At 43.3% G+C, this 16117-nt stretch overlaps 1 protein-coding gene across 1 annotated transcript in view; it reads left to right on the top strand.

The window, feature by feature from the left end:
- The first annotated feature begins 963 nt into the window (after positions 1-963).
- The window catches only part of LOC119174027 (aminopeptidase N), a 55984-nt gene continuing 40830 nt past the window's right edge, over positions 964-16117 (top strand). The window contains exons 1-7 of the mRNA XM_075894280.1: positions 964-1005; positions 2496-2883; positions 5302-5578; positions 7672-7827; positions 8990-9092; positions 10550-10670; positions 12581-12732. Of these exons, the coding sequence (XP_075750395.1) occupies positions 2499-2883; positions 5302-5578; positions 7672-7827; positions 8990-9092; positions 10550-10670; positions 12581-12732 (1194 nt within the window). The 5' untranslated portion in view covers positions 964-1005; positions 2496-2498. The remainder of the gene's footprint in view (positions 1006-2495; positions 2884-5301; positions 5579-7671; positions 7828-8989; positions 9093-10549; positions 10671-12580; positions 12733-16117) is intronic.

Genomic DNA, 16117 nt, shown 5'->3' with positions numbered 1-16117 from the left:
CTTGGGCAGACTTGAAGTCGGGAAAGGAACCGCGTTACTAGGAGTAATAAAACGTTTTAGAACAGGAAAAAAAACCAGGCGTCACACAATGTGAATATGGATAGCGTAACGAGTGGGTTGTTCAATGCTACTACCCATTACAAAAGCTTGTTATTGATCACCTATCAACTTTGACGCATACCTACTTCAGGCGAAATTCCTCATCGTCGTCAGCCACTGCATCAACGATTGTCACAAAATTTGCCAGCCTACTACACAAAAATATTTATTATTAATGCCGTAGGGGGTAGCAAGCAAGTGTGCTTGCAGCAGTTACCCAATGTAAAGTGTTTTACCCACCGAGTGTTTAGAAGAGGCTCTGAAAGTCCCTCTTCTAGCTTTCACTGCGCCTTCCGCACAGGCCTGGCGTTTTTTTTTTTTTTTTGAGAGATCTGCTGAAATTATTTGCGAGAATTAAGTTGAAATGAACTACGATGTTTTGGAAGCTACACCGCATGCATGTTAACTAATACGCGTGCTTCAGACAAGCTTGTATGGCCTTGAATGTAAGAAAATGCTATTTTTTTGGATGGAAAGATTCAAACCCAGGTCCATTTCGTGCCAGCCCAGCATTCTACAACTGAGTCACGGCGGTGCTTGAATGGAAAGATTAACTGACACCTTTTGAAAGACACCTGTGTGTCACGTGATCTCATTTTCCGTATGTTACAAAATAGACGCCACAGTAAAGACTACTAGTTCAAAGGGTGAAGGCATCAAAGAAGTCACTCATGAGCCGGAATGTCTCCTTGTGGATACCACCATCAATTTTTCGGTAATATGAGGTTTTTATCTTTGGAAAAAAGAATATGTGCGATAAAAAAGTCCATTTAAAGGGTTTGCGTGTGATTTCTAATTTTGCTTTGTTACGATAGCTGGTTGGCATTGTTACCCCACAACTAGATATGCCTCGTGCCGCAGAGAAGAAGACGAAGAAGAAGAAGAGTCGAACGCACAGACGTCTCCGTAAGTTCTTGCTGAATTCGCTTTTATTTGCGGTCGATGCGTTGTCATTTCGACTTTCCCCAAACCTTCAGCTATGTGTTTACGCGGGGTGCAGCCAGGCGAGCTTTATCGGTCGATGCAGTTAACTTTAGCCATGGCGCGCGGGTGCTGCTACACTCGAAACGCCAAGCTTATGTCGAAATTAACGCTGCATTCTCGTTTGATGATGGCGCTTACGTATTACGGCAAGTCAGTACCAAATAAATATTGCAAAAATTTTATCCCGTGCGTTCCAGAAAGCTGTCGAAAGCTCTGGCAGCTGAGCGTGAACGCATTCAAATGAGCCCACTGACATCGCCTGCCGGGCTTCGCTGTCTGTCATAATTGACACTGTTTTATGGTCAACTATTTTTAACGTGAGCTGCTGCACTCAATTGTGTGCAGTGGCATTCGGCAGTCGCGATTACGTAGTTCTGCCTCAAGAGCAGTCTTATGAGCATAACGGTTAGCATTCGCAATCTGTCACAGGGATACCTAAGCAAGCTCGCCGTGATAGATTAGATTCCTCAATCAACGTAGCAAATTGTGAAGCTCGTCCCACTGATAAGTAGTTCTCGTAGAAACAACTAACAATGTGCTGCGCGGATGCAGAAAATGCATATACCAGTACATAAGAATATCTGTCTATAGCACTGCGGTCAGCGATATATATGTGCCGCATCGCTAGATGGCTCAGACAGGCAGTTTGGACCACGCAGTCCATAAACTTATGTTGCTGACTTTACATAGGTTTCGCAATAAATTGATCCTTGTGCGAGCCTTTTTGCCTTTCAACTTCATTTTCAAAGGTGTAGAGACTTTAGCAAAACACGTACTATGTGTCTGTAAGGCGGTACGCTTGTAGCTGCACACCTTGGCTCAGATGATGATGGTTGAGTCATTTGTATTGGATGGGAAGCTTTGCATCTGTTTCTCGTTCCTCATGTCGAACGTTGTGAGGCTTAGCGCAAGTGCACGCTTTTACACCGCACATTACTATACGCTCTCTACCCCCGTCATTATGCCCATTCTGAGAGGGTAAATTGTGTCGAGAGTGCAAATGCACGCATAATTTCGAAAAATGTACAATGCCGCCCAAAAATAAGCGCGCGCGTCGGATGGCTTGACATATCGATAGTAACGGCAGCGCATGCGTAAGCCCACCTTAAACAATTTGCATAGAGAAGCCGACTCTTACGTCATTGATAAGTAGCATGGCATGCCTGCGCATCGACAGATATGTTTTTGCATCTACTTATTGTTAGATCGCAGGGTGCCATTTTATTTCAAAGTTGGCGTTTGTGTTATTCTGATCTCTTGTGGCCGTGACTGCATGCGTAACCTTCTTTCATGCGTTTTGACAGCACTGGTCTGCGGAAGTAATTGCAATCTCAATCTGTCGCCGAGAAGCTAACCTTTTAGAATGCCGCTCAGTTTATTTGTGGATGATATAAATGGGGTGCTCTCCGCAGAGAATGGGCCGCATCGACCGGCTCACGAATGGCGTGGTGATCGGAACGGTGACCACGGCGGTTGTGATCATCTTGGTGATCTTCATCGCCACCGAAAGGCGCGTGTTCATCCAGCACCAATTATTTCCGATGGCCGGTGGTGAGTCCGGGCCACCGCCACCCGAGGACGTGGTGCCACCACAGCCGTGGTCCCTGGTCGATCGCCAGGCCTACCTGAGCCACGACATAGTGGCGCCTTCCTCGGGGAAGCGTCACCCCACGCGCCGCCTGCCCCGACACCTGGTGCCCGTCCACTACTCGCTCGAGCTGCAGCCCCAGCTGGAGGGGAAACCGAAGCAGGTGGACACGTTCCGCGGACATGTGGACATACTCGTCAACTGCACGGCTGGTGAGTTGCCTCTAGCGGGACTTTTTTGGGCAATGAAATTTGGCTACCCGAAATGATGAACTATGTGCGCACGTCTACTATATAGTGACACGGGCAAGATGAAATGAAAGGCGTGTTGCTCGTCTGGTGGGTGTACATATGCTGCAACTAATTGCGCACCACGAACACTTCATTTCTTCGATAGTGGGAGTACTTGTTATGGTAGCGCTGTCCATGCATACTTCTCGTCTTTGTCCTGTGTTCTGTACTGTACAATCCAATACGTACTGAAACAAGGCCAACTCGCTCGGCTGTACGTACTATTTTCATGAAGTCGTCAATTCACGTCGTGATATTCGCAACTCCATAAAATGCTCCGTGTGCTGGCAACATTGGTAGAAAAGCAAAGGTGGCTACGCATAACAGCGTCAACGCGGCACTTCCGCTTGGCGCTGTGCTCGAGTTTCTTGATTGTGGCGTCGGATCGAGTTGGTTCGTCGAATGCGAAATGGCTGCGGATCACCTCAGTCTCATCGGCATAGAGCTAAACAACGGATGTAGTTGCGCTGTACGCACAAACATCGAATCTGATCGGTTACATCAAGTTGAAGAACCTTTCCAGCGAGTCCGAAGAAGGGAAATGCTCATGTCCTCTCCGAAAGGTGCAATCACTTGTGCGCTGCGTTACATATACTGCACTGTTACTGGCAAGTCCTTAATAGTTTTCGTGGTAACTCTGCGCTGCGACTCGTGAGCACTGTTGATTGCAAGTATGCCATTGAACTCCGTCGTCCAGTCAAAAGCTGAATACGTGTACCGTTTTCTTGATTACTCAACGGAGCTATGTTTGGGTCAGTGTACCTTGAGATAAGGCAAGTCGTGGTTTCGCTTGTGATAGGAGTGTTCATTTCTTCTCGTTCGCCGGTCCATGATATTAGGTTTCCAATGAATAAGATCGTGTGCTTTGAAACTCTCGCTTGTTTGTGTTGGCATTACTTGATATTCAAACAAGTTATATACACGCACGCTACGCATGCGCAAACTTGCGTACAGCGTGGTCCAACCACACCCCGCCCCTCACAAATGTCAGCCGTACGACCCTGGTAAAAGTAGTAATAAATAATTATTTCACAACTAATTAAAGTAAAATAATCTTCAATCAAATTCGCTAGCTTTCCGTAAATTATTTCAGATTCAGTGGTATGCTGATAAACGCATCACTCTTAAATAAGCCTGTTCCAAAATAAGTTGGCTTCAATGCGTTGGAAAAGGCGGAGCGATGCGCCCGCGAGTCGAACGCTACAAAAGCTAAAACAATCACTTTTTGCAGTTCCTTGTAAACTTCTTGCGAGCTGACAAGCCTAAACTGTCGGCGTCCTGCATTTAATAAGAACGCAGCACCATGTGTAGACACTTCAGAGCAAACATATGCATAAACGCCGTTTGTTTGTCCATAATAGATACATTTCAGGTTTCCCTACTACAGTTCACGGGGGAGAAACGTACTTCATGGTGACAGGGGCGTCGCAAGAAACTTATTTCGCTGAGGTACACCCATCCTCCATGTACAATGCGTTTGTGGACGTGTAAATATACACGCATTTGACATAAAAAAAATGTTCGGAAAGAAGAAATAAAGCCGCTTAATTTGAGAATGGGTAGCACTACGACTTGCGCAAGAAGCAAGCATACGTGAGAAATACTTTCACATTTAACGCAACGATGATTTTTAAAGCACTTACTTATATAAACTAAATGTATGCTGCGCGCACAGAAATGCCCGAATCTAGACAAGAATGCACGCAGCTTAATAGGGCTGTACTTACCGGGGAGAATGAAGTTATCGCGAGCGAATTGATTAGAACAGATCACCGTACAGTGTCCGTCGTTTTCTTTCCAGTGCCTAAACTCATGATCTACGCCGTTCTCCACCGCGTGACGTCAGCGTACTTCGGAAAGAAATAGAATTATACCTTGTCATCCGCGATGCCACAAATTGTGCCACACAGCGATGGTCTTCGGACAGCGCTTTCTTGTTTTGGGAAGTTGCGCGTGTTGCACGGCGATAATAAGAGAACTCTGCGGGCGCTTCTCAACGCGCACAACACGGTGTTCATATGTATGTCTCTTCAAGGTTGATCATGTTAGCGCCGTTCCCAGGCGTGGCCGCTAGGTGGCGAACGCTCAGTTGGAATCGCGAATACAAATATCAGTAAGCAGTTCTAGGCGTCTTTCGTAATACCGTCTTTATTATAAAGCTCAGAAACTCGAATTGCCTTATATACCGCATCTCCGAGTAACAGCAATACCCTTGTGCAACCTATCAAGCAGTACACGTAGTGCAGTTCACTCCGACCTTTTCCATCAGTTTTGTAATAAGGGTTGTAATGGGTCCCGAAAAACGTAATTGAACTCTTATGCTTGCCCTTCTACGTGCAGAGACGGACGTCATCACTCTGCACGCGTCTCCGGAACTGGAATTGTCGCTGAGTGGCCACAAGGGCCTCGGTGTGACGGTGCGTCACTCCCAGCCACCGTTCGCCAAGATCAAAGCCAATCACTTGACCCTGGAACCGGAAGAGGAGTTTCTCCAAATTCATCTGGCAGAAAAGCTCCGCGCTAATGAGTCCTATTCAATGAGCATCGCTTTCCGGGGAAAACTGGGCACCGACAGAGGCTTCTACAAGTATCACTACCGCGTCAACGGAACACTCAAGTAAGCACGGGCCTGCTGGTTCAAGTGCAACGAGAAAACAAAAAAAGGGGGGAAAGAAGTGTACAGTAGAATGCTTAAGAAACTGCGAGGCTGGTCGATTTTAGCGGCTTAAAGTGGCCTTCTTGGCTGATGCTCACCTTGGCGTAGACAAAGCAGAGTCTAACCAGAGCCTGTCACCGACTTTTGCAAGAATGTACAAACTCCAGTGCCAGAACTCACGTGGCTGTGGCATCACGTAATATAGAAGCGTGGGCCGCTCGTACTTCGCTCGCGCGACAAGTACATGGCGTGGCGGCTGCGCGGACTGCCTTCATCGATGGGTGCGGCTTATATGCAGTGGCATGGAGAGTTTTTTGCGCACACTTGACTTTTTACCTCGAGCTTTAAGAGCTCCACCTACGAAACTTGCCTGCTCTTTTGAATGCAAAGCATTTTTGAGCAACCTTCGGTGTATTTGACCGAATTCATCTATCAATTGAGCCGCCTACGACTTTTAGCTCTCGTGGTAGTTTCAAAAATGAGATCTACACCAAATTTGATTTGGCATAACATGACTATGACGAGCTAAGTGACTAGTCATAACATGAAAATCGTGACTTGGATGTCATGAATATCATGATTTACTTGTCATAGTCTTCCTGCTCTTGCAGTGGTTTTGTTCACATGGCATGTTGCAAACTGGTATGGTATGACATGAATGCATGGTGAATATAAGCGACAGGTCTTGACGTAAAAATCATGACATGCATTTCATGTAACTAAGGACTACACGCCTCTGTCATGACGCCCTCACCGCCGTTTCACCAGCTTCACGTACACCAACTTCGGTATTACGTGACGTGAACGAATGACAAAGGCAAATGGCATGACCAAATGTGATAATGATGACATGCGTGTCATGTACTAACATGACATGCTACGCTCATAGCGCGCTCGCGGCCGTTCACCAGCTTCACATATACCAAACTCAGTATTACATGACGCGAATGGACGACGAACACAAATGCCAGACGCGTACCTGGTGTGCGTGACATAAGTTTCATGTAAAACATGACTACATGCTACTCTCATAGCGCGCTCACGGCTGTTTCGCCTGCTTCACATAGACCAAATTTGCAATTACGTTACAACAATGGACGACGAACACAAATACCAGGCGCAAGCATGACAACCAAAACATCGAAGCCATGTACTGTATAACATATTTCTCATTCGTCCTCCGCATATCGTCAATTACCACTCTACGTAGCATTTGTCAATTTTTTATTGTTATTCAATCACTTTGTTTTGATTTTTAACACGACAGTGTCATTTCTAGCTGAGTTACTGACATACGGAATACCCCGGATACCTTCAATAACATAGGTATGGCATATGTTGCTCAACATTCATCCTTACGCGTTTTCTTTTGGTATGGAACTGCTGCACGTTCAAGTGCACGAGAGAGTTGGCCTGCGCTAAAAAAATGTATTCTATCCATGCGTGTCTTAACTCTGCTTATGGGATTGGGTAATAGCCTACGGACTTTCAGGCCCAGTATATAACTCGCAATACTCCTTGGGCTTCGAAACCTGTTGTACAAATTTTTCTGAATTTACCACATACTTTTGTCGTCCTTTGTACTGTCGACGGCACCAGCTAGGTGGCCATCAGTGGCGCATCTATAGGTGGTGCACTATAGGTGTATAACGCAGAAGCATAGCATCGCACCAGACGTTAAAACAAGTTAATACCTGCATAATGCTTTAGTTATGCAAGTATTCTCGCTATTATGATATTTGACACCCCTTTAGAGAATTTTATCGTCTATCAATTGTGAAACAACTTGCGAGACAGTAAATATTCGTCCTTCGTGAAGCGCCCGGTGTGGAAATTGCGTTCTGAGGCAGGAGCAAGGTATTTCCACATGTGCTGTGCGCCGATCGCATAACGCACAGACACACGAGGTAAGTGACCGAAACAAATAAGCATTGCAAATACAGAAAGGGCATGTTACGTATTGAATATAGAGTTCTAAAGCATAGAGCTAACAAATACATTACCAATTCATGCAACCCTATCCGTGCTAATCGAAGGAAACGCGTGATTTTCAGACATCTTCTTCTAACCTTCTTCGAGCCGACGTTCGCACGAAGGGCCTTTCCGTGTTTCGACGAGCCAGACTTCAAGGCTACCTTCACTGTGACAATCGTTAGACCGGAAGGCTACACTGCTCTTTCCACTATGCCAGTTGAAAAACGGGAAGAAAGGTACGTGCAGCTCTCGAACGAGCTCATGTTCCTCGTTGAAAGGTGTTTTGATGATCTGCATTGCCGTCTAATCCCAATAAATGACTGTCGGGAAGGTAAAGTACGACATAAAGCACCGTATCTATATTCGCAACTTGTTCGATGTGTTCATTTCAGGTGACCAAACAACCTCCCGCAACGCAAACATCAGAAATCAATAAAAGTTTCGCTTTTAAGAGTTCATCGCGTAGCGATTTTTGGTTCCTAGTGCGTGCTTCAAACGCTTCAGTGTGTGAAATCTTTTCCAACTTGCTGGTGCACCTACTACGTGGCCCTATAAGGAGTGGGTACCTTTTGTAGTTCTGCAAAATGAGCTCTTTAACGCTATCACGTTAATATACTAAATTAACAAAAGCTTCATGGAATGTCAGTTTCATAAAGAAATGTTTGTTCTTTATAGGAATTCCAGTAGCAATACTTCTTTGCAGACTAGTTGGTTCATACATGAAAACTAGACTGTCTGCGCTAGTTGAAAATCATTTTTGAAAGAAATATATTTTCTTACTGCGCAGGGAACGTTTCAGAAAAAAGACAGATAGAACAGAGTGCACTCCTATCTGTCTTCTTTCTGAGTGCGCTCTGTCCTATCAGTCTTCCTTCCGAAACGTTCCCTAGGCACCAATAAAGTATATTGCTTTAAAAAATGCAATACCAACCAGCCCAAGTTCCCACTCTTTCGCAGTATGTTTGAAGAGCACCGCTTGCTGGAATGAGTCAGGAAAGAGCTTGGTGGCAAGAAGAAAAACAGAAAAGGGCGCAGCTTGTTGCGCTCTTTCCTGTCTTGTTTCTCGTTTTTCCTTCAGCTGGCGTAGCAAGTCGAGTTTTCAGGAATTCTAGATCTCTAGGCTAGCGCTAATACATGTAGTAATGGGATTTAGTCAGCGTTCACATATGTATTCTACGCAGCGACGAGGCAAGTTTGCATTGCCTAAATGGCACAACTGCGGAACCCGTGGTTGTCGTCGCAAGCTATGTAGAGTCTCGTGACCTAAGTGGAGACGTCTCGTGGTACGTCACGCCACCACCGTAAAATTTTACTGAAGGTTCTCTCTTCGCGTTGGATACATATAAGAACTGACCAATGCGTCGTTATTAGCTCAATATATGTTATGTAAACTTGCAGATCACAAGGCTTTGTGGCGGATACGTTCGCGCCAACTATGCCCATGTCGACGTACACTCTGGCCTTCGCGGTTCTCAACTTCTCGTCCCAGAGCAACGGAAACGTAAGCAGCTTGGAGGTCCACTGACCAAATGTATTTATACAAAGCAGTCGTTGCTCTAAGTGGAATGGTGAGGAAACCGAAGTACACAAATGAAAGTACATTGGAAGGGCTACCTAATCACGTTTGGTGTCAGTCTAGCCTATGATCGAATTTTGAGCAGTAACTGGCGTGGTCAGACTACAGTAAAATTTGGCATTCTCACCCGAATACAAGTATCTATCATTCTTCGCTTAAGAGTACTAGATTATCATCTAGCATGTCGTGCGATATCAGCACCAGTTATTATTTACTATGATGCACCGTGCACAAGTGTCACATCGTACAATCGCTTTTATGTACGGCTCGCTCCCGCAGTCCTATATTTTCTATATAAAACCTCACGGAGAATAACTGTCAAACAAAATAGGTTTATTTCGGCCAGTTGTGCATCAGATTAGGCGAATAAAAGGTGCCATTGCCAACACTTAGACGAACCCACAACTCTTTATTTTCCTAATCATCATCATCAGTCTGACTACGCTCGCTGAAGGGGTAATAAGGCCACTCCCCTGTTTCGCCAATTAACCCTGTCTTGCGCTCTCTGCTGCCAAATTATACCCGTCAACATCTTAGTCTCATCTACCCACACAATGTTCGGTCTCCCTCTCACGGGTTTGCCTTCTCCTATAATTCATTCAGTTACTCTTAATTACGAGTGATTATTCTACCTATGGGCTACGGGCCTGCTCCATGTCCATTTCTTCTTCTTGATTCCAGCTATAATATCCTTGACCCCTGTTTGTTCCCTGACCCAGTCTGCTCTCTTTGTGTATTTTAAGGTTAAACCAATCATTTTCCTTTCCATCGCTTTCTGCGCCTTCCTCAATTCCAGTTGAACCCTGTTTGTAAGTCTACAGCTTTCGGCTCCGTAGATATGCACTGGTAAGATTCAGCTGTTATAATACCTTCCTCTTGAGGGATACCACTCATGATTTGTCAAGGCTTGCCGAATGTGCTCCACCCCATCCTTCTAGTTATCTCACTCTGATGGTTCGGCTCCACGTTTACCTGTTCTAAGTATACATATCCTCTTACAACTCTCAGGGGTCGCCACCTATCGCAAAGCGCAGCTAATCTGACACCAGTGCCACAGAATAAAGATTTCCTGTTCATATAGCATCTAAAGGTGAATTGTTGGTAACTGTTATTCTACAAAAATACTTGTGAAGAGTTTCTATAATTGTCTGCTTCACGCCTCCCTGATATTTCCGTCTTTACTAATTTAAAAGAGACCGATGCAAGTTGTGTAGTGAACTAGATTTTTTGACCCGTAATGAACGCAATGGACGTCCAGTCCATTGTGTTCATTACTAGAAATTGAAACGACCCTATTCACTAAACTGGTTCGGGCTTCCGCGGTGTCTGAAAACATTCTTCCCGTGTCTGTACGCTTTACTGACTTTGCGATTTTTTGACAGGTTACCATATGGTCTTTGACGGACAGGTCTCCGTACCTGCAGTATGCCCTAGAGGTGGCTCCAAAACTACTCAAGTTCTATGAAGACCTGCTGGGCGTCGCCTATCCACTGCCGAAAATGGGTTTGTAAACACTGATTCCGGGGGAAGGATATCCCACTAACAAAGGCGCAACTCACGCAGAGTCTCCAGCACTTTGATTTCGTTCCGTTAGTCACGTACGGAAAGGCCTTCTTCCCAAAGTATGTCATTACTTTATCTATCAAGTCCTGTTAGCCGGGCACAACAGTCTTCATAGACGGATGCACACAAGGCTGCATCAGTGCGCGTGGCCTCAGCTTGACTCAAGACCGGCCACGGTGCCACTCCTCTATCCAGGCCGTGGGCTGGCGAATCCACCTTTGAAAGAAATTGCATGAACGGAACTATCTTTTGTAACGTAGGAGGTGATCGGTGCGTCGGTCATCTTCGGGTGAAAGCTAATTAAATGGCTGACCTAAAATTAAACAGTAGCATTAAAGTCGCGTTGTAATGCGAAAGAGGCGGAATAGTAACGGCTCGTTTTTATCAAAAAACGCCGAGGGTATCTCTTTGCAGTAGTTACAATCGATGAAATTCCCTCCTCGGTGCTCTTGTCTGTTTTAGTTTTAGTGTATGGTAACACAAGACAAACATATATAGGGAACTAATTACTAATCATAAATAAATATTATAGCATCGAATAAAAGCAGAAGCTTGTTAGACTGTGTAAGGAATGCGGTTGGAGTTTACAGACTAGCTCAGTATTAGTTGCAGCACCCTGTCTGTGCTCAGAATGTCGCCAAGACTGCGAAGCGGCACATACATGGAAAAAAATTGATGAATTAAATTCTGTTAGTCATACTTTCCGAGCCAATTTAACGATTCTCATTGCCACTGTGTTGTTTAGGCGTCACGTTAACCACAGTCAGTGTTTTGCAAGTCATATTGAGCGTGACTGTCCGTTAGCTGAGTGTGTAGACTTATCTAAGTGTGTTGGCATTATGTATGAAATTACCAATTGATTCTACTATGGCTGAAACAGTAGGTAAACAATAGCGTTTTTCATTGGAAGCCTCGCTACGACGCTCTTTCATTGGGGACAACAGCTACCGAAATTCTTTTTAAAGAGAATATTTCTCCAACTTCGGGTGACCAAGAAAATTGCACAATTAATAAGACAGCACCTTTATTTAAAAGTTGCATGTGCTACGTTGGGATAAAACCTTTCGCGTGAAAAGGTTAAAAAATTATAACGAGAAACTGTGTGCGAAACGAAAGACCTCTCCAACACTTCTATCCTATACGCCGACACTTATGCAGAACACTGACAGGAACAAGTTGCGAGAAATGTACTTTTATCTAATCAACTCGCATACTAAACAAATTATAACAAAAACTTAATTTCAATCAGCCTGAAAAGACTTTCAAGCTAAATGTTTAAACAAAGAACGTCCTAATGCAAAAAGATATACGTTTTGATGGTTATATAGCCACAGATTAATACAACTAATACTGTCGTATGTAATGATAGTGGTCAAGTGATGAAAACTTTTATTGCATGTGTTAAACACAACAATATTGTGTTTCACTCGTTTCGTAATACTCCGCGTCACTTTTGCAAAATACGGACTATTTCAGCATCTTAGATGCACGAGGCAGTATCTTATATATATATATATATATATATATATATATATATATATATATATATATATATATATATATATATATATATATATATATATATATATAGTGTGTGTGTGTGTGTGTTGGATCCTATGTCAAGCGATGTGTTGTCAGTCAGTCCCAGCATGTTCTTTTTTCTTGTACGAAGAAACAATACGATTTGGAACTCGAACATACACAGCGCCAGAGTAAGCTTGCTTTAATTTGATCCCTTTGCCTTTTTCGTAGAAGCCATGGACTTGTTCTAGATAATCGTGTCGCCAGAGTCGCATACGTTTTCTTCGTTGAACGAACCATCAAACTTTCTTTTATCAATGCCCTGATAGACATAATATCGCTGCCATCTTTCTTGGCGGACGCTATGGAGAACTGGGGGCTGCTCACGTTCCACGAGCAGTGCCTCCTGTACGACGAGCGCTCGACGCCGTACAAGAAGCCACTCATCACAGGCCTCGTAGCCCACGAGATTGCGCACCAGGTAGGCACCGCTACGCGCCACTTCTTTCTCTTTATTCGTGTGTATCAGGTTGCGAAAGGAAATACGTTTCCAAGATGGTGTGAATTTAGGGGCCATGCGCAGTTCACCGAATCAGTTGAGACTGTGAGAGCTCTTGCTGCGAGATAGATGAACGGGCTAATCAGTTGACAATAAACGGAGGAACGACATTGCAAAGCCACTATTCACAATTAAACTTTTACTGAAATATCGTATAACGTATCATAACTTGATCGCAATGGGTATGTACAAACGTGAATACAATATGACGATGAGTGATTATAAAAAAACGGGAAGCTAAACGTGCTCGTTGTCATAAAAACCGAAAACAATTACTTATCGCGTAGCAAGACATAAATTACTGACGCAAGCAACGTCGTTTTGTTGTTACAGCATCACAGCACCATGTTTTATTGCGTGGTAACCGTGTCTTTCAATAAGCCTTAAATACCACCCTCACCTTCTGCAAATTAGCATTAATGTCACGGTTAACTGAAGCACCTAACTCACCCATACATGTAGGTTGATACAACGGCCAAAACTTGACTCCCATAAGTCCTGCCGCAAACATACTTTTGAGCATGCGTTCTTACTACAACTTGCTAAAGCATTAGCTTTTACAACAGCACAGGAGATGTCAACGACAATTTTTGAAATGCTGTGCTGTAAAATATAGCGCCCCGTGTGGTGTTTTGTAAATATTCATTCTAATATTGTTCCGGTTTTCTCAATGGTTTAATTGCGCTAATACAGACAACAAAGGAAGAGAAGGTCAGCACTTGCGCAACTTTCCTGAGCATCGGTATAATATGTAATTTTTCAAAATAAAAAATGAAAGGCAAAAGATAAATATTTCTTTTTATTTAAAATCGATATTTCAGCACACGTATGTCAGTCAGTGCAACATCACATATTTCTAGTAAACTTTTTCGTATTTGGGTCCCATAAAATCATTGCGGAGGTTTCGAGCTCAGTGTTTATTTTCTTTGCACGAAATAATCTAGTCCATTAGTACCCTTAAACATTAGGCTAGTATACTAGGCCTCACGCTGCGGAAACCTAGTGTGCCAACTACAATTCGTTGCCAGTATTCTTTTTTTTTTCAGTTTTTCTGTAGCGGCAAGTTTTGTCTCGTTTTAGGAGGGTTCGCTTTTTTAACAGTTCAGTGTTAAATGTGCTTCCTATTGTCTATGAGCCCAAGCAACCAATCACAGCAAATATGAAGTGTCCTTTATTTGGTCTCCTTATCAAAATTGTCTTATCGAAATACTCGAATATGCACAAAATAGGACTGCACGTTTCATTTCACATTTTAATGACTACAACAAAAGCTTTACGGAAATTGAATTCAGCCTGTCTTTTTATCCTTTGTATAATGATCGGAATATCTCCCTGCTATCATTGTTTCATAAATTTATATGTAACGCACCGTCATCGTTTTTGCAACTTCAAACTCCCCACATAGGTCACAACACTTATATAACCAGTTTAGTTTCATGCGCATTTATGGCAACACAAATTTATTTACCTATTCCGCTCTTCCAAAAGCCATTCGCCTTTGGAACGGCCTCCTAACGCCGTCGCTTCCAAGAATAATCACGAAAACTTTAAGTTTCTTCTAAACGCGCATTTGTCAAAATAGTGTTTCCTAAAACTATTTTCTTGGTTGTTTTTTTTTCATAGCCTTTATAGTCATGTGTGTGCAATTTAACGTTACATATATTTTGTATTCGCCGCCTCATGCCGCGTCCGTTCTATAATTACATTCTACGTATTTATATGTGCCGAATTTCATTGTGTAAATAAGCTGTCTTGATATTAAGTGTGATTTTTCTTTCTTGATGTGTTCCCGCTTGCGTCACAGTAATATTTTTATGTTGTTCTTTATATTCTTGTTCTTCTTGTACATTGACTCTAGGGGCCTAGAATGTACTCCTAAATAAAAAAAAATTTAATGTAAATAGTTCAGTTGAAGGAATGAAACGAGATAGTTATAAAGGGTCCCTTTTTTGCACGGCTCAAATTTATGAGGATGGTGACACGTCTTATTGTTATAATGTCCTCTCCTATGTGCAGGGTTACTTAGGAAGAACCACCACCTCATATATAATCTCTAACACCACGTTCAAGCACACAACACCATCGTGTTTCTTCAGTCTGGTTGTCATGGCTTCACGCAAAGCATCTTGCCAATCACGACTGGCACAGCTTTTTCTTCATAATCCAATTCATTGTTCATTACTTTCGCCTTTCAATATAGACTCGAAGGCAGCTGTGGCAGTCTTAACACCAGGAACAAGTCATGCGCTCGATAGCTTGACAGGAAAGAAAGCAGATGGAAAGAATTCTACCAAATATTTATGCATTTCTAATCACTAAAATCGTAAATAAAGGCGCGGCAGTTATCTGATGATGGCATACAGGCGATGATAATACCTTTTCACCGTGTTGAACAGTGCCGCGACGCACGATTTAAGAAATAATCAATAGGTGCCGAGGTTGATACGTTGGAGGAAGATTAAGAACAAGGAACAAAAGATTGAGGAGATTGATATGGCTGCATCTAATAATGTCTTGTGTTTTACGTCCCGAAACCACAATATGATTATGAGAGACGCCATATAACGGCCATCTACTGTCATCTAACTTGCGTTGACACGGGCCTCTACTATTTTGCCTCCATCAAAATGAGACGACTGAGGTCGAGCCCACAACCTTGGGGTGAACACCATGACCAATACACCACCGCGGCGGACATAATTGCCTCTTTGTTGTATATTTCGCTGGCCACTTTGCCTCTGTTCCCAATATTCGAAAATAATTCAAGAATGCCGGCAAAAGCAACACTTCCAAAAGAAGCGTTCGGAGCTCGAGCCAGGTGTCAGCGACATGATGAGGAAAAGCAAGCGCCAAGAAACGGCAGTTGGTCATATATCGCCAATGAATGATGCTGAAAGAGCCGATTGCGATGGAGTGAAGACTGTATAAACATAACTGACAGCTCATCTGCAGCAGTAGGTGTGCATTTCTAGCCATGATGGCTCCAATGTGGAAGCCATAGTAATGTGTGAGCGCTCAAATATAGCGAAGCATTTCTTAGTGAACTTCGGCGACATTTAGCGTATCTATCTATCTATCTATCTATCTATCTATCTATCTATCTATCTATCTATCTATCTATCTATCTATCTATCTATCTACCTATCTATCTATCTATCTATCTATCTATCTATCTATCTATCTATCTGTCTATCTATCTATCTGTCTGTCTATCTATCTATCTATCTATCTATCTATCTATCTATCTGTCTGTCTGTCTGTCTATCTGTCTATCTGTCTGTCTGTCTATCTGTCTATCTGTCTATCT

This window comes from Rhipicephalus microplus, chromosome 5 (genome assembly GCF_043290135.1).
Source record: "Rhipicephalus microplus isolate Deutch F79 chromosome 5, USDA_Rmic, whole genome shotgun sequence".
Classification (NCBI taxonomy): Eukaryota; Metazoa; Arthropoda; class Arachnida; order Ixodida; family Ixodidae; genus Rhipicephalus; species Rhipicephalus microplus.
The sequence above is the reverse complement of the archived record's forward strand: the minus strand, read 5'-3'. Positions and strand labels throughout refer to the sequence as shown.